This window comes from Pleurodeles waltl, chromosome 8 (genome assembly GCF_031143425.1).
Source record: "Pleurodeles waltl isolate 20211129_DDA chromosome 8, aPleWal1.hap1.20221129, whole genome shotgun sequence".
NCBI classification, from domain to species: Eukaryota; Metazoa; Chordata; class Amphibia; order Caudata; family Salamandridae; genus Pleurodeles; species Pleurodeles waltl.
In genome coordinates this window covers 208884007-208907245 of record NC_090447.1, presented here as the reverse complement: position 1 = coordinate 208907245, position 23239 = coordinate 208884007, and the positions used below count along the sequence as shown (strand labels likewise).

Below are 23239 nucleotides of genomic sequence, written 5' to 3'. Positions count from 1 at the left end.
TCAATATCTTTTTATATAACAATTTAAATAGAGCTCAATCACTCACCAAAGTATGTGGGTCCTGTGCATTGCATCAAAACCTATATGTTATTCATATAGTCAGTACAAGTTGAACAGGGTCAACAAAGCCATGGAACATTTGGAGAGGTGATAAGGACTGATAAGTGATCAGTGAAGGATATTTCTCAAATAACAGATTAAGGACATTACATTTTTGTACCAAAACTAATTTTAGCATTTTCTAAATAAAACATGAGCTGTATTTTTGAGTGCACTTGAGTAGAGGGTCAGGTCTAGACTGCCTCATGACATACCCAATGCTGACAGCTAGTAATCATGGCTTACATACAATGTAAAAAAAACTGTTTTCTGAATGACTCAATTCTGCAGCCAAAGGGGTTCTTGAAGGAATGGCTGCACCAGAGAATGACTGTTGTTGTGTGGGTCGTCCTGCATGTCAGGCGTTAAGTATAAGAGTGTTTTTACTTTTAAAACCCGCTTTTGCTACCAAATAGAATAAAGAGGGTAGAAAGATAGAATGGTGTGTTGAGATGAAGTGTTTTGTAAATTATGCACCCGACTTTAAACTTAATTCACGTCTCATTTAGAGGCACATCAGATTATATAGGCCCTTACTATGACTGAGACAGAAAATTCTGAGCCATGAGCAAACTCCTGTTTGTTCCGGGCTCAGAATTTCAAGTTGTACAGGCTCTATTGCAACTGGTAAATTACAGGTGCGATAAAGGCTTCACCCCAACTTTGGTTTAATTTCGGCAACTCACACCTGGCAGAAATCACTTCTAAATAAAGGGCTGGCAATTACGAGGACCTGCACATTTTGGTGTGGTAACCATCAAACCCAGCACTAAATTCCCTATTATTGGGGAACATTTCTGAAAAAAATGCTATTTATCGCACCCAATAAATTCTGAACCTGATAAATACCGAGTGACCTTCTAGGCACTCGTACTAAGGGCAATAGGCATTTATGGATGCCCAACTTCCATCATTTTTCTTTTCTATAAATAGCTGCTTATAAGGACATGGATACACTAAAAAACATCTATATATATATTTTTTAAAGTTCCTAAAAAGTCCTGCTCATCTTTCAGCTAAAATATACAAATTCACTGCAGGAGAATCCCTTTAGTAGAAAGGAGTAAGTTTGAGTGGACTGGTCTACATACCCGGACTCTTATTGGTGATTCAGTAGTCTGGGAAGAGATTTAGCCAAACAGCAATAATAGGAACAAGCAACGTAATTTATGAAAAGAAATGGAGTAGAGGTGGCCATTAAGTACCTCTCTGAAAAAAACATACCGTCTGCACATGGGAAACAAATATTGTTGTCTTTGATCATATTTTGCATTATGGTGTTTGTGTGTGCAAGAAATCTCTAATACATCTCAAACTGTTGTGTGATTCCTTAGGGTCAGCAGTGCTTGAGAAGTTAGGATACTTCACTAGATACAATGTGGTGCACTATTTGAGGTCTGCTTTTGCCCTGTCACAACAGTACATGTGTGATACAGACATATTGCTGACAACGCACATAAGTGGGCTTTTAGATCAGCCCCTTTAAACCAGTGGGTTGCTCTAACCAGTCTCTTTCAGGAATTCACTTAAGAATTTGTCAGTCACGTTTTGGCACACCCAGAGGTGCCACTACTACCTCCAAGCAAGGGCTTGCTTTGATTTACAAGAGGGGCCACCTTACCACTGTTGCTCCCTCTGTCCTCTGCCTGCTCTCCCTTCTGGCTCGCTCTTAGATGGTAATGATGCATGTATTCCCATATTAAACCCAGACACACAGCCCTTGCTAATGCTTCTTCCTGCAGGCTTCTAAAATATGAAACACCAAGCATCGCTCCTGTTCAGATACACTGGACAGAATGTGTGCTGCAATATAGTAAACATGCAATTTCAACCAGAATGTGAGATTCTGGTGGCCAGAAGTTCCATAATCTGCTTATTAATGCATGTCTATCCATTTTGATTACAGATGATTGCTAGCATCTACCATCATGTCGAGATGCACTTTTGTAAATTAAAGAAAATTATAGCACCGGAACATTTGCAGACCTATGATTTTACTTGTTGACATTGCTTAGATTTGTGTGAAATATTGTGTCATTTTGTAACTATTTATTTTGGCGGCTGTTCAAAATTCATTTGACATTTTCACGCATACACATATCAAATAGCTCTAAGCATTCAAACAGTAAATGACACTCGACAATTGTAGAGTTGGTGATATGTGTGAGGAGATGCTACAGAAATATTGAAAATAGACAAACATTTACACGCGTCTTGAAGAGTTTAAATAAGTTTGCAGAAATAGTACATTGCCGTGACATAATCTAATTTAATTTAGAAAACACAATTAGGTGAACAAGTCTGAAAGAGCTAAACTTCTGCTGGAGGTAAATGCAGTGTAGTATACATTTGGTGAGTGGGTGTTGATGGGGCAGACGAGTGTTTAATTTGTGGTGTTGTTGTAGGTTGTAGACACTGGCCCTCATTTTGGTTGACCACAACTCGTCTTTCATTATCAGAGTAAAAGCCAGAGTAAAAGCATAAAGGCATATAACAGCGGGAGGAGAAATACATGAAAAAAAGGATGACGAGCTAATTCAAGGATGAAGAAGAATCTGCAAGAATGCAGTAAAAAGATAGAAAGAGCATTGTAGTATGAGAAGGAACCATGGAGCGGAATCAAAACTGGGAAGCTTTGATATTCAACAACCCCAGCATGCGGCAGCATTGGTTGCAGATTTCCAACAAACAATTTGGGCCTCTCCACATATATAGTATTTAATTGGCACTTGGACAAATGGACACACAAGATAAAAGTGCCTCTAAAAGACACACTTAAACAAAAAACATTTCTGGAATCTTATCTTGCTAAAAGACAGGAAAGGGAAAGGGGGAAACATGGAGAACACTCCATGGTGTAACTGCCAACTTTGAGCAGGTTGTTTCTTTTACAGCATACTCTCTTCTGCATTAACTGCAAGAGAGACTGACCTGAATTGACCACCAGCGTTGTAAAAGCTATGTACAAATAAATAGCACTAAACAAACTATAATAGACAATAAAGTATTAGGTGAACAAAAGGATTGGGATCCAATTTTTTTTTAATTGACTGAGAACTTGATTGTGTGGTGTGATTTCAACCTAGCAAGTGATTTGTAATAAAATGATCAAGGAAAATTGTGGATAGATATTCCTACTGCAAAGAATTAACCATTACCACCTATGATAAACAGCCTGATTTATCATCACTCAAACCCCTACAAGACAAGTGCCACAGGGTGTACATCTTTACTATCAATGTAAGCCATCAAAGTTTAGCCCTCTGAAAAATAAAAAAGAACATAAATGTTATTTGATTACACTGTGAAAATCCCCATCTGTTTATATGAGACACTGTAGTCTTTCTTTTGTATATCAGCAGCAAAAGCTAACAGTGGGTGACTTGCTTTCTTTTCAAAAAGCTTAAACTAACAGCTGTGCACAGAAAAGGTGCAATTTTTGTGAGGTTGATGATTAAAGTAGTTCCTTAAAGTAGAGTATAATAGTAAAATCCATAGTACCAGTGTAATAGGGAAAATATATGGGACTTAATACGCATGTCTCAATTTGTTGGGAAATCGCCTTAGAAACAAAAATAATTTGGGCACTATACTAGACGAGAACCACAGTAGAGGAAAGAATGGCCATTTGGAGGACACACTGGCTAAGCACACACAAACATTCTTATCACATGTCGATGAGGAAAACGTGATGAACCATGCTTCATTGGACATGTTCTGCTTGCTATAAAAATGCTCTATGGCCAATCAGAATGATCCCATACTACGGTTCCGTCTTGGAAATGGCTGAAAGGATTAACGCCAAATCATAGCATGCATACTTTCTGACTAAAGTTCTAAATGTGTGTCACACTTGGTGTATTCCGTTCAGCTTTTTTTCTGTGTTAGAGAGCAAACTTTCCTATGGGAACTAAAATGGGAAACATCACTTTTGGGACCTCTCCTTTTTTTGGCCCCCGCTTCACGGATTAGACCTAACCCTTCCATGAATGTTTTGTGGAAAGTTTTGTGCAGATTTGTCATACAGCACTGAAGTTATTAAGAAAGCTAAAAATGCCTTTCCTCCAGAAAGTCTGACCTAACTATAACTAGACTAATCCCAAAGAGTCGTAGTCAGCACTTAGACAATAAGATAAGTTATAAATGTTCACATTTAATCAAATCAAAATAAACATTTTATTGAATACAGATCATTTGCTTATTGCAAACGTATGAAATCTTCAGGGAAAATGGTATATCGTGAGTGCATTATGAACCTCTGAGTCAAAGTGATAAGCGTCTAATATTTTGAGACTATGAAGTATGACATTTCTTTTTTTATTAGTGCAATAGGGGGAAGAGAAACTGTCTTTTTGTAAATTGCAATTAATAGTAGAGATTGACCATACTGAGAAATCACACCAGGCGATGTTAAAAATGACGTGTGATTAAGCGGCCAATGCCTCAAGCAAAATCAATAATAGATGATAAAAGTAAAAAAGCTGACAAGAGCAAACTGCTGTTTAGACTACAAGTCGGCAAAGAGAAAGAAGAAACATTGTGAGGCACAATTTAATAAACGTACCCCTGATATACAACAAAGTGTAAGTGGAATTTCGGATAACTACACATCTATTGATGACTTCACAGTTCCAATGACGCCTGTATTTATCATGCTATATCTTATCAGTGTACGCCCTCATCTGGTTCTGGCTGAGGAATAGAAAGTATTTATGGCCAACCTAGTAACAAAGGATGGGTATTATTTTTTGTGTACGTGGCTTTTATTATCTAGTCTTGTTGTTGTTTTCTGAGGAATTATGTTAAACGTGTAGCATTCCAGAAATATTAATTTATTAACAAGTTCGAGAATAAATGAGGCAGAGCATAGTAGAATGTTAAGAGCTTTACTGAGTAAGCTATAGAAGCATTGACCATATTGAATAAGTAAAAGTCCACATTCACACAGCGTGAAGTTGAATATTGTTGGCACAATCTGTTGGGCTATAGCACTGGAAAAAGATTGCATTAGTTGAAGTCAGAACAGTAAATTTGGAATGAATTGCTTCTTTTCTGAGCTTTGACAAGTAATGGACAAAGCCTTTGAGTAATTGTAATGATAATATAGAGGCAACAAAGGAGTAATTTAACAAAGGAACACTGTTTGCGTGACAAACTGGATGTGATGAAAGATTCAGGGAACGCAAGGAATAGCCTACGAAAGCAACATTCTTGCATCTGAGATGGGAAATCATTGTGTAATGACTGGATATGAGTGAATCTGGAATTAGAGCTGTGTCTCCTAGGTGAGGTACAGTTGATCAGATGCTAGTGTCTGCCTCATGAACATTCACTATGAGGAAATAAAGGCATTCGTGTGCACTTGAGCACTTTCTCATGTTCATGTGTTCTTGTAGGGCATGAAGTTTAGATTGAGGACTGATTATAGGTCAGTCAAGTACATGTGAATAACAGGAGGACGCACTACATTGACCGTAGGTTCATCATTAACGAACAAATTACAAACTTTCTGTTTGGCAGTGCACGTGCCTGGTAGGAGGAAGTTCAGCATGTCCTTTGAGACATTCTGTTGTTCCATCTGAAAGTGAGGATTGTGAAATTGCACAGGAAGTTAAAAGGGGAATTAGAAATAAGGATTAATACCAGGTGGGGACAGGAACGGAAGTGAGGTACAGTGGAAACAAGAATGTAAAACATATGTTTCGCTTCCGAGCGTCAGGCAATATATTGTGGACTGAATATCGATTTTAGGGAAAAAGGTCTGGTAGTTGGGTCATGTATAATTAGGGCCACTGGGCAAAAGTGATTACATGTTGTGTTTTCGTTATATGTATTTGCGTACTGTACTAAACATATGTTCTAATTTCTGATGCACAGTTTGAATATTTCAGCAAAAAGAAGATTCTTTCCAGGACAAACTGACCTGAAGTTACTAAAACATGCCACTTGCAGTGTAGTACAGTCTTAAAATTTGGCCATAGGTTCAGGTATGAAACGACTTCCAATCAGGTGAAACCCTTACCAGACATTATTTGTGTCCTCAATTCACGAACTGGGGGAAAGCCTTCTGTATGCAGCATGAAAACATACTGACGTTTTTAAAAGTAATTCACGGAGGGTGTAAATTATGATTGTTTACTGGCAATATAAATATTTGCTTCATTATTTCTGCACACTCGTGTTACACATAAGACACTATTGTCAAAACAGCAGATACTCAAAGTATCAAATAGATTTGAGTTTTCAAATCAAGGTGTGATGTCTTGCATTTTCCATTGACTCCTAAAGCATTACTTACATTATGAAATGTGACACCAAACTGCTCTTCGACAAAGCCTAACTGCTAATGGAAACAAATGCTTCTCCTTTCAAAGAAAGGTGGACAAAGAGGAAACCACAACTGAAAACCTGTTCAAAGGCATAAATGGGTTACGCAGAATGAGAAAGACACACATTTTTCATATAAAGTGTGAACGTGGGCTTGCTTTCCATTGAGTGCAACACTTTCACCTGTGCACAAGAGTTAGGAGCTTAAAAAAGTGTCTCTGCTTCCATGGCATACAAATTCATTATGTATTTGTCAATAACGTTATCAATAAGATGATTTTTTTTACTACTAAAACTTTCTATTTTTCAAAGACTTGGGATCTCTTATGTATCAATGTGTGTCACTATAACAAATGGTATACTACCACAGAATGTACTCTTAAACTATGCTTTACATGAACCAGTCTTTCTTTTCCGCATAATTCGGTTCTCAAATGTCACATAATTCTAGTGGCACTGGGCATGATGAGTCTATGGAATAACCACACTGTTTGCGATTCCCAAAAGAGTTGCAAGGGACCTGCCTCATGAATATTCATGTGACAGGTCGCAATTTGCGACCCACTTGGGAATGGCCGCACTCACAGGTATGGTGACCTGCTGAGGTCAGCAGACCACCATGGCAGGTACTGTTTTCAGTAAAGCATTTTTTTTCTTCTAAATGTAGCCTGTTTTCCTTAAAGGAAAATGGGATGCGTTTCAAAAATAAAAATGGAAAGTCTTCTTTTCATTTTTTCAGGGAATACCCAGCGATCAGTCGGACCACTGCCTGCAATGAAAAAAATGTTTTTGCTTCCATTCACAAAAGGGAAGGGGTCCCTAAGAGACCACTTCCCATTTGAGAATGGGTTAACACCAATTTGAAATTGATGTTAACTGTGATTGTTTTGTGACAGCATTCATGGTCACAAAACAATGATACATCCCCCTGTGAGTCGCAATTAGGAAGGGACGCCCTCGGGATGTGTCCTTCCTAATTGCGAGTCACAATCCTTATTTTGCGAGTCGGTAACTGGACATTGTACAAGGCCATTTTGCAGTCGCAAGCGGTGATTTTCGCTTTTTGTGATTGCGGAATCGCGTTGTACATCTGGCACTTAATCATTTGTGAAAAGTTAAAAAAAAATCTGAGTAGTTTGAGAAGAGATGGTTACATTCATACGCTAGGAAGGTCTTCTTGCGAGTGTAAGAAATTCAGCATCACTGACAATCCAGGATGAAAATAGTTTTTGTGCCAGCCATCCATGTGGTCTTGTGTTTGCCTCCCCCAGAGTTTCATGACAAGTATAGGGTTACTAAAACTCGTAGCAATGTGCAGGCTTGACAGAAGAAGCGCAAATATTATTCTACGAACACACAGACACAAAGTTCAAGGTGGTATTAGCTAGTAAACAGGCATGGAAAAACTACCTCACACAATTCGCTCCGTGGCAGAAAAACAGGCCAGTTAGAAGACATCTGGATGTGCAAAAGAACGTTGAGCAGCATTCAGAGCCCATCAAAACATGAAGCCGGTGGCTTGGCGTCCAGTTGCTAAGCAGCTTACTTCATACATTAACAACACAGTTGTAAAAGCTGAACTTACCTGCCAATTTCCTTCACTTCTCATTGAAAAAAACAGGAAAGCGGTCTTTACTTTGGACTGAAATGCTCCGTTTTTCTGCCATTTATTTCTACTGGAAATTTTTACATAGTTCACATTTTGAGGATTCTTGTAGGTGCGAAATGTTTGAGCCTTGATGTGGCATCGAAAAACTAAGAAAGTCTACTTCAGGTGCATCGACTTACCTAGAGGTTCCCCAGTTAATGTGGAATTTCTTTCACTAAAAGAGAGGCCTGCCTCCCGGGACTGTTTTTTGTGTGTCTGTTAAGAAAATGCATGCAGTTTCCCACATCAGTAAGGCACAGTGGCCAAGCAATGATTTCTGTGAGTTTCCTGGGAAAATGCCTCCGGCTTCAAACTGTTTTTTTCCCAATGTGTGGCCGAACTGGGCAAATATATGTTTGTACTGCGACCTCTAAAACATAAAATTAAAAATGTACATGCCAGCAAGGAATGCAAAATGTTGCTGCCTCTGGCGCGCTTGCTTCCAAAAGAAATGACGATAATTGATAATTGTGACTGGCGACTGGGCATGCTTGGCAACCAGATAATGTAAAACTACAAAAATAGCCACAAAGAAAATAATTGCTTCAGTAAGCAAATTCTAGGCGAGTCACAATCCCGAGCCAGGACCCACAATTATCCAAACCTCTTTCAACTTTGATTTGAAAATGACATTGAGGCTGCTGTTCAGCAGAATGGCTGGGATTAAGCAGGATGTTGAAAGGCTGCCCGTGTGCAGTAATGTGGAACTGCTGCCAACCACGCTACATATTCACAGCTAACAACAAAATACTTCCCATATGGGCACGGTTTGACAACAAATCCTCTCTGTGCAGTGCTTTCTGAGACATGCCTCTCACGGAGAGCATCAGCCTGCTTGAAGTTAATAGGCCTATCATCAGAAGCAATCCATGCCTTTAAGCAAAGTAAGTGGATGACCCAAAAACTGCTTAAAAGTTTGTCACTCATTATTATGCTAATCCCATGTAAAAACGCTTGGTCCTTCAGAAACAAAATTAATGTGTGTTCCTTTGCTTTATCTTCTTGGGGTACCCTAATCTAAGCATTTTTTATCAGAACCCTATTAGAATATGGGAAACTGGAAAAGGAGTCAGAGGCCAAATGTGGTTTTATGGCAATGTGCACAGATGTCATTGACTCTAAAGGCATGGACGTCATTTAGGGGTCGCCAGAGGTCTCAGCTGGGACCCCTGGCTTGCTCCTTGCGTCCTCTAGCACTGTCTGTGCGACCCCTGGCCTTAGAACTAGCAAAATCACTGTTAGGAACACAAGGGCTGCTCAAGAATGTAAGTAGGGGCTGCATTCTTTTTGTTTTTTGTCAAAATGTTATTCCACTAATGGTGAATAATATATTATTGTACACATAGCTGGAATATGCTCTTACATGACAGCTGAGGTAAGTAAAAAATGCTTTTAAATGTATATTGTGTGCGTGCCTGTGGGTGAGTGTGTTTATGTGACAGAGTGTGTGTATGTGATTGTGTGTGTATGTATAAGTATAGGTGTGTTAGGGACACTGGAGGTCAAAGGGCATATGATGTCACTTCCGATACCCCTGGTGTTTCGGTGAATTGACGCCCATGCCTAAAGGGAGGTATTTTTTAAAGAAAATGTCTGGTTGGCATCCGCTGTATGACTTACTGCCACACTGCAGCCAGGACAGCACAAACAAATGGAGGAGCAGCAACAATTACTCATTGGCCCTGATTTACAATTCTTCATGCAACAGAGTGCTGCGTGAAAAATTGTAACAATTTTTTTTGTCCGCTGATAATTTAGCTCGTGCTAAAAATGGCTGTTCTACATAACACTAATTCTTGCATTGTGACCCAAAGGTGAAGCATCAGTGTTTAGCATAGGAGTTGTACTTGAGTACAACCTTCAAAACAAATTCCTATTTGTAGGCAACCGCACATGGGTCAGATGAGTAAGATGTGTGCTTCAACATAAATTAATCATATTACACATAGATGTATCAGTGAATATATCACTTCAACCTTTAGTTGCACCTGGTTTCACTTGGCGTCAAGATTTGGCAAAAAAAAAAACAGATAATGCTACTTTAATAAATTTAGCATTGCACCAAAACATATGGTTATACTGTTTTTCCTCTGCAACACTCCACTCCTTTGCAAAAAAATAATAGGGGGCTAGCACAAAGCATTTTTGGGATGCACAAATATTAACTTTTAGGGCTAAATAGATTTTGAGAATGAAAGTTGATCACCACTTTTGTTTGCATACCTTCGCATTGCGCAAGTGCCAGTACAAACCTTTACTACATATGGGAAGGGGATTAACGGGGGCCCCTGCAGCATCTGTGGTGCAGGGGGGCCCTAATTCTTCAGAGCACTTCTACCTTTAGGGGGCCTCACTCAGCCCAAGGCCAATTAACATTTGTGAGATGTGGGACACTAAGGGGCTAGCCTTCACATTCTGCAAGTGGAGGCCATCATTTTTCATTATGCCACTGTATATGGGACCGTGTTTTCTTGTTGAGGTCTATGCACACTCAATACTATTGTGCTTCTTTCCTGAATTAATGAATGCAATATAGACAGCACCGCCAGGAGCCACAGAGGAGCAAACGTTGCTTCATGGGTTTGCCCAATTCTTTCTGCAGCGAATGAACTTACTTGCAGAGCATGGGCTACAGACAGTAAGATTTCTGTAGAAAACAATGACACACCGCCCTTCAGCGTCTATTCTCACTAACTCAGAAGGGCATGAAACTGCCCCAGATGTCTGCATTGATGTAACTCACGTACATAACCACGCCATTATTTTGGTACACCGAGGTGCTTATTTAGTTCTGGACAGGGGCACCACCTTCTTCAAGAAATCATCCCTTCCACCAACCTACCATTCACAAACCAGACCTGCCACCGTCCATGTCCGTCAATTACAGAGCAGCTGGGCTGTGGCAGGGGAATGGCTGACATGAATAATACTGTGCTGCAAAACTGTCACCAGAGTATTAACTACAAAAGTATCATGAAAATAGTTATTTTTCTTCCTCTTTTCTTGCTGCGCAGGGTTGGAATCAGCTCGCAAGTGAATTTTGTTCAGTTTCCTCGGAGTCTCTGTTTAGGAAAAAGCTTAAAATCTGTTTTTTTGTCTCGAGCATAATCGCTTCACTTTGTACTATTAGCCTCCAAGGGATACTCCTAGAAGCATCTGTGCGCTCTATAACCCTCTTTCATTCATTCATTCATTCAAATGAGTATATATTGGTAAGAATAGGTTTTGTATGGTTAACTACACCTGTCTGTACCATCACAAAATATATATCTGATCAAGGAACATAGATGTGGAGTTCATGATAATATATTCATACTCACCTATGTTTACTTTCCTTCACAATATTTTGGTGGTCGATGTTCTGACTAGCTACTTTTATTTCCACAGGACATTTGTGTGCTCGGTATCCTGACATATAACCAGAGATGTTGCGGAGTTCATGTTTCTGAGTCACATTTGTCAAAGCCTTCACCTTTTACTCCCAGAGGAGCAGGCACAGGCTGGATAGGAATTGGGAAACCCGACGAGTCCTTAAAGTTGTGAAATAAGCAATGGTCTTTATAGGTCTTATGGGCTGAGTCTCCCACAAGACATACAGAAGTGTGTGTTCCTGCTTCACTGCAGCGTACACAATACAACACTACATTTTAACCTCTGCTGACTCCACATTTCAAAAATATAAATTTAAAATTAATCAATGTAAGTTGCCTTTGAATATGCTTGACCTTAGTTTGGTGATTAACTTCGATGAAAAAGACCAGTTATTCCATCAAGTTTAGTGGACTAGAAGAAGCTCCTTGAGTTCATCTGACACTAGGTAGTTAGTTTAAAGTGAGTGGTTAGATAACACATAGTTAGATTATCATGCGGTGTTAGCTAACACAACCACAATACAGGTGGCAGCTGCATAATACATACAAACAGCATTTATGCATGCCTGGGTTTTAACACATTAGCATATTAAAGCAAGAGCTATTGATTTTGCCAATGCTTACTTAACTGAGAATTCTTCTGGTACTTTTCTTCCTTACCGTACAGTTATTGTAGACCAACATACTATGCCTGGACACACGTGTTCTGTATAAATACTATTGCGCTGCTGCAAAATGCTCCCGTCCACCAGTCAAAGCGCGAGTCAGCTGGTAGCACCATGGAGAGAGCATCTGTTATCATGCCACTTGACTTCCATGTGCGCTCATGAACTGTGCGCTTCCTCTCCTCGCCTTGGCTTGTTTGATGCACACTGATGGCTAATCCTTCTAGTTTAAGTTTGACAGTTGAAGATCTTCACTTAAGTTCTACCCTACACCTTATTTGTTCCATACAGCTAAAATAGCCTCACAACTATCGGAGAAAAACACTTATATTTGATTTTTGACTATGTAACTTATCAAAGATGCTATACGGAAAAGGTTCTCTTTGCAATATGTTATGCTTATGTGCACTGACATTCAGTGCACCATGTTTGTCAGCATCTTTCAACCGCACTTTCTGCACCCTGCCTTATCCCAGAGAAGCCAAATGACATCCAACACCCCATTAACCATGCACTTATGGTGGGAGTCAGATACCTGAGTGTTTTATGACGTTGTTTTGGGAATGGAGCACTATATAAACGTTATAATAAAATACTCTGGATTGTGCATTCACTTTAATCACCATGTTACATTAGCTCTGCTTGCCTGTCAACAACAACTTTCATGAAGTATAGTACTCTGCATATTTGCATAATATTATGCTTTTAATGTGTTTCAGACACTGACTGGAATGTTGCCCTAGCCATGGTCTTGTTAAACAAGCAATGATCTGATCCTTACCTGAAAGGGTCAACAAGGGAACCCGAGCGCAGTAAAACAACACCGGGCCATGTTTAACTTTAGCAGTCAGGGGCTCTTCGAAGTGCCGCTCCCCACGGAGTATTTTCCTATTTGTGAACATACCGACATAGGACAACATTCTTTAAAGTTCACAGCCATTAATGACTTGAGCAGACTTGCCAAGTTCTTTGCAAATGACCCATTCTGCAATAAAAACAAACTCAATTTACCCGCCCTCCTTACCCCACCCGCCAACACCAGCAAACCACCATTGATGGGCATGTGGTTTATATTTAAATTCTCCTCTTGAACTTTGTACTGGTCGCATGTTTCTTTTTACTTTTACGTCTGTCATCTTCTTTGGTCTCTTCAGCATTTGCAAATACAACAGGCGGCGTCTCAAGTCTCCAGGGTCCTGTAGAAGGGCCTCGTTTGTAGGACTGTTATATTGACTTTTCATGGTGTGCTTTAGATCAGGTGGTGTGCAAACCAAAAAGAAAATCTGTGCACTTTGTACAACATTACGAAGGTGAGTTGTGTATTTTTGTTGATAACTATGGAGTGATGAAACACAGCCTTGTTCCCTCTCATGCCCGGCCACTAGCCACAACTCAAAGTCCACGCCCAGTTGCCCACGTTCCAGTTAAGGTCCGCAGTTCAGCTGCATGGTGGGATTTAATTCTAAATGTACAGCCTATCAAATTTGCTCATTCCTCTTTACCCAGCGTCTACACCCAAACACTCTATGGCCCCTATTACATGCAGGCTTTAGCTTTTGCATTCATTTTTAGGTCTGGTTTGAAAGCAGATCTATCTGCAAACCTGCTGTTACCAATTATTTAAAGGATACATAGTGTGTGTTTTGGCTCTACCCACAGCAGTCATTCTCACTTCGTCCTATCAGCTGTTTGCTGCACCATTAAGCCTTATAGGGAGTGTATCCATGGCAATATATAAAGGACCCTTCAACATCTAAAAAGTATACTCAGTTATCACACTGTTTGTCACAATCACATATTTATCTTATGTGCATGCCATAGAAAATGCAACATTTTTAATTACATTTTTCTCCAGCACTAGCAAAGCTAATAGGTCGAGCTTCAATGTACAAAATTCTATTTTTGCACATAATGCATACAAACAGCATGTATGCAGGTCTGAGTTTGAATGTATTAGCATGTTAAGCTAATACTTACCTATGTGGGAATTGTTCTTGTACTTTTCTTCCTTACCGTTTAGTTATTGTAGACCAATATGCTGTGCCCAGACAGAGGTGTGTCTATTGACAGAATAACACTTGTACTGTCTTATGATAAGGCGTTTAGGCTCACTCTGCACTGAAAAAAAGCCTAGAACATTTCATCGTTGTAGGGAAAAGGCAAGCTATGTGCGTGTATGTTCATGAAAGGACATCAAGAAACATAGAACACATTTGTAATGTGTGTCACTCTGAGTGAAGAACTGTATAAAAGCAAGTGTGAGGGAGACCTTGCCATGCTCCACTATGGGAGTTGCATGGCTTCTCACCAAGTGTTACACCTAAGGGAACAGTCAGGTGCTCTCCATCTTAGACCAAATCTCTGCTTCTAAAGAGCTGCCTGCCCTGAAGTGCTACCTCAATGCTTATATATGAATGATCAGTTCAGCTTGTTGCCCAGGATTGCAGTACATGCTTCAAATACTTGAACATCATTTATAAAACTATCAACAAAAAAAACCTGAGTAGTTACCTTACGCCTCGGAACACCAGTTCCCATGCCAAACAACCAGAAATGCTGTACGCTTTCTTACATTGAGAATCAGCTTTTAACCATGCCTCTCAACACTGGCCTTTCAACTACCATCTCTTGATGCATTCTGGATCTCCATATTCATAGCCATAAAATACCTTCCCCTAGGATGGCATAGCAAACGCCTACCATGCTCTTTCAAAGCCCAAAACATCCCTATAAAATATGTATCCATATCACTACTGCTTGACTGTCTACCTAGGCTGTAAACCCCATATAGCATGGTTGGAGATATGTAACTGGCTTGACATTTTAAGGGTGTGGGTCCTAAATATCAAAGCAGGAATATCATGGTCACAATATCGTGACCAGAACATTGAAAACCAAAATATCAACAAGCAAGAATGTATGAATGTTCTACACTTAACTCCATATACATGTACCTTGATGATATATACCTTCAAAGTACATAGATTTAGAATTACGAATAGTAAATCTATAACTCCCTCTGTGCACTTACCTCAGTGATATGTGGCTTTCAATATTTTGATCACAATATTGGTATCGCTCAATATTCCTGCTTCAATTTTCCAGCCTACAATCCATCTTAAGTTCCATTGGTAGAAGGATTCAGCATAAGTACATTATACATGTCTGTTAATTTCAGAGGATGGCGGAATAATCCACTTCCCTCTAGTGCAGTTGGTATTACTTATTATGATGTTGAAATTTCTTCCCTACAATATAGCCCTGTACACTAATGCATCCAACGCAGAGACTTTTTTTTATAAATTGGAGCCTACAAGTCAATATGCTGATGGCTGCACTTATCATCTTTCATATACTGACAAAATGAGTAACCTTGAGCTGCGCAATAATGCTGCCTAGTTTCTGCGTCCAGAGTTGGGTCAGTTTGTTAAGTTCAAGAATTATTATTATAAGTACTAATTGTGATAATAGTGCTTTTCTCCTATTTGACCATCTTTGGGACAGTCAGAACCTAGGTGAGATGATAGGATTCACTTGCTTACCTTCTTCCTGCAGCAATGTCAGTGAATCTGAAAAGTCCACTCTGGGGGCTGAACCTCAACTCAAGTGGGCTTTGTTGCCAATATCTTGAGAAATCACAAATTGCTCTTTGTTTGAACTTCCTAAGCTATCCAAACCAGTCTCATTCTCCTTTCCAATGAACTTCACCTTTTAGATTAATCTTTGTTGAATGTTCAAAGCTGCGTTGATGAAAGTTATACTTTCTTCAAAATATCTGAAAATTATTTCAAAAGTCCAAACAATCTAGTCAAGTGTCTTGCAATTTGAAGGAACGGGCCATGATTTTTCATGCTAAAAATTTTACAGATCACACCTTGCAACAAAAACTATCTTCTATTTTCTATTGCTGATATATGTTCAAATTCTATCCAGTGAAGCCACCACACCAGCAATAAAAGATCAGCACCAGGCAAAAAAATGCAGTCATATTGTTTACAGAAAGGTATGTAGTGTGACAATACTGAAAAAGAACGTAGAAGTGGAGCCACCACCACAGTGCAAAGGCTAAAAAACAGGGAATTGTTAGGTTGTGAGCAGGCTGACTGTCATGAATCCCTTGACAGTATATTGGCCTTCTCCTTTCTTAAGGCTGGCAGAAAGCAAACTTTACAAGTTGGCTCCTTGGATCCTGAATCATCTGCCTCCCATGGAAAAACACATGCTCGTGTTTCAATACACACAGAAGCTTGACCAGGCTTCTTAGAGATTCTGAGTTTATTTTAGGAATTAACATTTCCGAAGTTGTGTGTCTTGTCAGAACATCTGAGGTCAAGTTTAGTAAAGAGTGGCTTCCAAAGCGTGTTCCAGAATTCTCAGTCCAGGTTACGATAAGAGAAAGAAGCCTCAGCCTCTCTCTCCAAGGAGTGTTTAATGCAGCAGTACTGCAGGTCATCAGACATGCAGGTGCCCAAGCCAGTCATGTATTGGCATCTTAATATGTTCATTATGCAAAAGAATCTACAAGAACTCATTTCTACCACAGAATTTCAGAAGACATAACAGAAAGGGGCCATCTCCGGCACTGTATGTAGCATGTGACCACACATCACCTTAGGTCATGTCACCGTCTGCATCCTTCAAGGATGTATTCCATGGTATTTCAAGAATACAGAGCACACAAAAGGTTCCTCATGTCACAGGTTGTCAGACTGTCATCCTCCAATTGTGTATTATAAACGTATTCCGACCATACCCTACAGTGTTTTTAGAAATATCTTGGCAATGCACCTGCTGGTCAGGTTGTACATAGAACCAGATGACAAGACTGTATAACAAAACTCTCAGTCTCACTTGCATGATCCCTCACTCACTCAACCAACACACACATTCACTCATGAAGAAGTACTGAATTGCACTGTAATATTTATATACCATATATTAACCCTATGAGGGATGCTAAAAATATTGCCTACATGGGTAGCTGGTTATACTGTGTATGGTGTGTAGTTGGAAGTGAGTTGTAATTGTTCTGATTCTGAGTGAAAAATGTGTCTGTGTTGTGTGTGAGGACCTCTGGGATGCAGTTATTGTGAAATGGGGTGCAGCACTTAGCAGCATTATGAATGATGAAGTGTGAGAGATAGGTGAGCAATTTATGGTTTTCAATAAGCTGGAAGCATTGAGCAGCTCTGCAGGTGCATTAATGGTATTTGTTATGTTCATAGTTCACTTAACTGGTAACTGCATTGTTGTCAATTCTGAGATACCTAGTTTAAGGTTAATGGTCCTGATAGGTATATACTGGAGGGAGAAATGGTGGAGAGATCTGCTGGGATGGACTTAGTTAATATCATCCCATATCTGACTGCCTTTGTGAGATGTCAAGAAGTGGTTGTAGTATATAGCTAGTTGGGACCTGCAGTGATGGACTACATTTAAATCCTCCATTAACCAGTGGCATAAGGAAGATCTATTCTGTTATTCAATGTCTGCTCATTTGGTGGTAGATGGTTTATTTGTTGTCAATTGGTACAGAACATGGACATGAACATCCTCCTTAGCAGTATCAAAGAATGCCAGAGCACACCATAAGCAGTCCGAAAACCAATTCCAAAGTGGAAAGAAGAGTCCAAAGTCCAAGCACAGTGTAGAAGTTGAAGAGATTTTATTCTTCGTGGATAAAGTACATTCTGCAAACAGCCGACACGTGTTTCCTCACAAGGACTTTTTCAAGGCAGGATTCTAAATGTGGGTAGTTCTCATGGAGAAAACTGAATAGTTTCCAAGAATCCAAAAAGGTTCATGTAGTAAATCTGGTAAAGGATGTACCATGTACTGATGTAGTAGTGAAAATTATTAATTTCCGAGCAAGGAGTCTCTGAGATCATGGATGTGAAGTCAAGTAAAGAAAAGGGCCGTGATAAGCCAAAGATGAGCTCAAATGTGTCGGTCCACGCAACAGGAAAGTAGGAATAGAAGTAACCAGTGGCACATGGAAGATCTCTTCTGTTATTCAATGTCTGCTAATTTGGTGGTAGGTGGTTTATTTGTTGTCAATTGGTACAGTACATGGACATGAACATCCTCCTTAGCAGTTCTGTTTTATGTGAATAGGGTGTCCGGCCATAAAATGTACCTTTGGATCTCTGGGCGTGTAACATGAAGAGCGGTCTTGAATCGTGTAAGATAGAGTGGGATCTTCTGCTATGCTTCAGGTGTATGACAGGGATGTGATTTCTAGCTTTGAAACATGCAGTCAGATGTACAATCAGAAAATTAAGCTGAAAGGTCAAATGCAACTCATAATATAGTATATATGGGCAAGATGTATGCAATGAGGTCACATGTTTGATTTATGTTATATGTGAATCACATCTAATTAGTGCAAACCACCATTTCCAAGGCTTTTAGCGCGTTATCAAACTTGCTATCCTTTTGTGTAGATTAATGAGAGCCATCAATTTGGTGTGTCTGAGGTTTTTTGATGCTTGTGGGAGATTAGTAAGAATTATATTCAATGTTTAGAAGTGGTTTGTGTAGATTAATGTAAAGGTAAATTGTGTTCTATCTTGAGAGGTTATTGCATAGTCCTGTGGTTATGGGAGTGTCCCTGAAGAAGCCACATTTTCGCTGCATCTGATCTCTGGTTGTTCTTTACTCTAGACTTTAAGGCTTGCTAAATTCAGCTAGGAGATATACTATGATGTTTTAGTTGGCCCCTGCATTAGAATTTAAAGCCTCCTAAAAGTCAACATATGCTAGGGTGCTTTTTATTACATATAGTAGGTTCACGAGATCAGATGTTTGACTAGCTGATAACTAGCAGTGGGGCCTTTACTATTTAGGAAATAGCAGGCTTTGCAGCTTGGTAGGATGTGTGGGTGTTCTAGTCACTTACCATACAGTCTGGTATATTGCTAATCCACAGTGAGAAGTGAGTCCTCATCACTTGAAAACTGCAAGATACCACTTTACAAAGTCAGAAACATCAGAGTCCCAGTGCTCAATCAATCAATCAATCAGGAATTTGTAAAGCGCACTACTCACCTGTGAGGGTCTCAAGTGCTCACTGCTGGTGTCAATGATAAGGCTGGCTACGTCACATGTGAATTACTGGAACAGCATGAACACCTGCCACCCTCAAGCAGCTACAAATGATCCACGATTCAGCAGCCAGACTCGTATGAATTTGTGATGGGCTATGTACAGCACATCCTAATTTAAGCCACTGCATTTCTTATATTTGTAGAAGAAAGTTACAGTCAAGAAGATTCTGTACACAATACATAAGGTGTACTCATGCTGCAGCCCCAAATGTTCAAGTAGGCTGACTCCCTACTCCCCAAAACCCTCCCCCCATAGCTGAGATCGGGTGCCAAAGAAGGCTGTTTCCTTTAACCACAAAAGCTACAGCACTAAAGAAGGGTGCTCGCCTTCTGTGTAAGAGGTCTGGAACAGTCTGTTACCTATGCTGAGACAGCAACAAAACATCTACCATTTGGGGATCCATGCTTTTCCAATAGGATTTGAGCTGAGCAATGCATTAGGCACTTTGCATGTATGCATATATTTGTGTGGTATTTGTATAGAGCAAACCAAGCCAATAGGCAGCGAGCACTGTAAATAGTCAAAGGGAAAGTTACAGTGAACTAGTGATTTGAGGGAAAGCTGGGTTCTGAGAGCAGAAGTGGGCTTTGTTGATGATGACTTACCTTATCAATCTCTGAATGTATCACTCCCAACATTGCTTGTCTTGTTTTCTTTCATCCATCCCATTCCTCTGCGTCAGGCAATAGTTAGTTCTCATTGGTGAGTCCCCCTCTCAGTGCCCCACCTCCCTCTTGGTACCTAAAAGCAGTTGATGTCCTTGTGATAGGGTCCCTAGCCAAGTAGACTGACGTAGGCAAACAGTTTATCAACACACAGCAGGCAAAAAGCCAGGCTTTGCACAGCAAAGTATATGACTTTGAAGCATTCTGGTATCCGGTAGTAATGAGTATAAGGTGTGGGGTCTAACATTACCATATGTGGCGAGGTAGCATACAGTAGGGTGTCTAACAAGACAGCACTCAGTGGGAAGTCTAAGCAAGTAGCACACACTATGTTGCCCAGCCACATAGAATCCATTTGAATATACAGGCATTAGACCACCCAGCCACAAAACATTTGTTGGAGGATCTAGCCAGGAAGCTCTCAATAGAACATCTAGCCAGGTTGTATTTGATGCACTACTGAGTCAGGATACATTGCTTAAGGTATCTGGACATTGTTTCTAGCTGCATGAGTTAAGAGTGTGGCATTTTGCCAGGCAACAGGCTTTCAAGTATTAGTCCAGGTAACACACTGTTAAGTAACTAACCAGGTAGCATTTCCTTTCCTACAGTACCAACTCATGTTGTGTTCAGTAAGGCATCTAAGGGCCTCATTATGAGTTTGGCAGTCCCACAGAGGGACCGCCAAACTCATGGGGAGGACGCCACTGCCATGGCGGTGAAGTCGCCCCCCGAGCGAATTACATTGCTTCCGCCAAGTCTGCCGGGAGCAGTGCTATGATATAGGACTCAACTCCCTTGAGGGAGCCGAGTCCTATACTGTAGCACAGAGGGGGCTAACCAGCACCGTCGGAATGCACACTGTCTGCTAAGAAGACAGTGCGCATTGTGACGGTATGGGGCATGGGACCCCTGCAACAGCGTGGGCAGTGCAGGGGCCTCCCTATGGCCTGCCAAGATTGTAATTTGGGATTCAGACCACATGGAGTGTGGCGGTCCAACCACCACCATGAGGCTGGTGGTCCTAAGACCACCAGATTTGTAATGAGGCTGTAAGTGAGTAATCTGAAAATTAATATGGAGCCTGGTAACATGAATAAGTATATTTTGGTTGATGCAGTTTAGGAGTGTATGTAGTCAGGCAATATTCTGCAGGGTATCTAGCATGGTAGCATGCAGCGGGATGTATAGGCATACATAATTTAGTAAAGAATCTAGCCAACTAACATACAGAAGGACATGTAGCATGAATGCCTTCATTATGGCATCTAGCCAGGTAAACTTCACTAGACTATTCAACTTTCCATCAAGTATCTTGCTAGGTAGCGTTCAGTACATTATCCCACCAGACGGGACTGAGCAGGGTGCGCAAGCACTGAGCATTTGGTGAGCTATGAGCCAGGTAGCTTTACTCAAGATATCTAACTAGGTGTGGTTTAGTAGGCCTGGTATATCAAGTTAGATGGCATGAAGCAGGCTATTCAGACAGGTAACATGCAATGGGAGGCCTACCAAGCTGGCAATTCTAATTGCAGAGCATGCAGGAGGGTTTCTAGCTAGGTAACACACGGTGTGGCCTCTGGTCAGGACGCATGCAGGGGTATGTCCTTAAAAGAATGCAGTGGTGCCTCCAGCAGGTAACATAGCCAAGAACCTGTAAGGCAGGAGGCAGCTGGGTGTACACCTGGATAGTTAGTAAGGTGGCAACCATTAAGGTAGCAAAGAACAGGGTATTGAGAGAGGTGGCTGGGTATCCAGCAGGGCAGCACGCGGGGGCACGCTCCAACCTGACCTACCTCTCGGGTGAAGAGGATGGCAGCGTCGTGGTGCTCGTCGTGCTCGTCGTCCAGCTGGTTGTGCTGATGCTGCCACTTACAGAAGTTCTTCAGGGTGGTGGCGGCGTGCTTGCTCACCTCGGGGCCCTTGTTCTTGTCGGACAGCACCACCACCTTCACCACGGCCAGGCGCACCAGGTTCTCGATGCTGGCGTGCCCGTAGAGGGAGGAGGCGATGGAGGCTAGGGTGAGCAGGTAGTGATGCAGCTCCTTGCCGTACTTTTTGGCCATGGACTCATCAGCCACCAGAAGCAGCTCCACGTGCCTGGCCTTGGACACGGACCTGCGGCTGCGGCTCCGGGTTACAGCCAGCGGTAAAGGGGCGGCGGTGGAGGCATTGCTTCGCTGGCCAGGGGTCCCGCAGCTCTCCCGCGGGGGCGGCACGGTCTGGAAGCTGAAGCGCTCCTTGCTAAAGACGTGCAGCACCGGCCCAGAGCGGTCCCCATAGACGCCGTTGTCCGCCGCCCTGCTCAGGGGGCGCACGGTGTAGTGGGAGTGCTTCACTGCAAAGAAGCCGTCCAGGCCCCCGCACAGGCTGAAGACAGCGAGGGACTGCGGGCTCCCATCTACTGTGCCCCGGTAGAGGCAGCGCCCCCGCCGGCCGGGCGCCAGGCGCTGCCCCAGGCTGGCGGTGCTGAAGTGCGGGGACGCCAGGGACTCGTCCCGTTCCAGCTCAAGGCTGAAGCGGCGACCGTCGGCATAGAGCAGGTAGCCGGCCCGTCCGCCGCCCGCGTACAGCTGGTCTATGCGCTGCACGATGCCACCGCGCCGCGGGGAGGGGCCGAGGGAGCCCAGGGCTTCATCATCATAGGCAGGTGCAGTCTGCGGACTCCCCGGCGGAGGGGCGGCCAAGTTCAAGCGCAGCATCCCGAACAGCACAAGGAGCCACATCCTGGGGACCGCTGGACGGAGAGGTGCACTGTATGTGCAAAAGGAGCCTAGGGGGGCAGCCTGCGCCAGGAGAGAGACTGGCGGGAAGGAGGAGAAAAGAATCAATGACCAGGAACTGTCAAGGAAGGGCAAGAAAGGGACATCTGAGATGCAGAAGGGGGCAGTGGACAGGCAGGGTTGGCCGGGGCAGATAAGTGACCGCAGAGGACACAAGCGGCCAGCAGGGTTAGAGGGGGCAGGCACGGACAACAAGGAGACAGACAGGTGCACGAGGGGTTGCAAGGGGCACGGGTGGGATGGCCGAGGGGCAGGAGGAGATCACGACAGAAACAGGAGGGCACATGAGAGAGGATGGAGGCGATTAGCCGGTCGGTACTCTAGCGGGCAGGTCACGGGTTACAGAGCAGAGGTGGAGGCGAGGAGGGGCCAGGTGCCCGGAGGAGAGCGCATGCAGGTGGCTTCAGGAGGCAGGGAGCAGGATGGTGCAGAGGGCACGGAAGTGTTCCGGGAAGACGCGGGCGGGTCAGGGAAAGGACAGGCAGCGGTAGGTGACTGCAGGAGGCTGCCTACGAGTGCAGTCGGCGGACCGCCGAGGGGTTGGCAGCGGCAAAGTCCTCCGGTTCAGCTCAGG

The 23239-nt window shown here is 42.2% G+C and overlaps 1 protein-coding gene across 1 annotated transcript in view; it reads right to left on the bottom strand.

Moving 5' to 3' along the window:
- ADAMTS5 (ADAM metallopeptidase with thrombospondin type 1 motif 5) overlaps window positions 1–22922 on the bottom strand; it is a 96108-nt gene extending 73186 nt beyond the window's left edge. The window contains exon 1 of the mRNA XM_069204079.1: window positions 21679–22922. Coding sequence (XP_069060180.1) covers window positions 21679–22608 — 930 coding nt within the window. The 5' untranslated portion in view covers window positions 22609–22922. The remainder of the gene's footprint in view (window positions 1–21678) is intronic.
- Window positions 22923–23239: the final 317 nt, after the last annotated feature.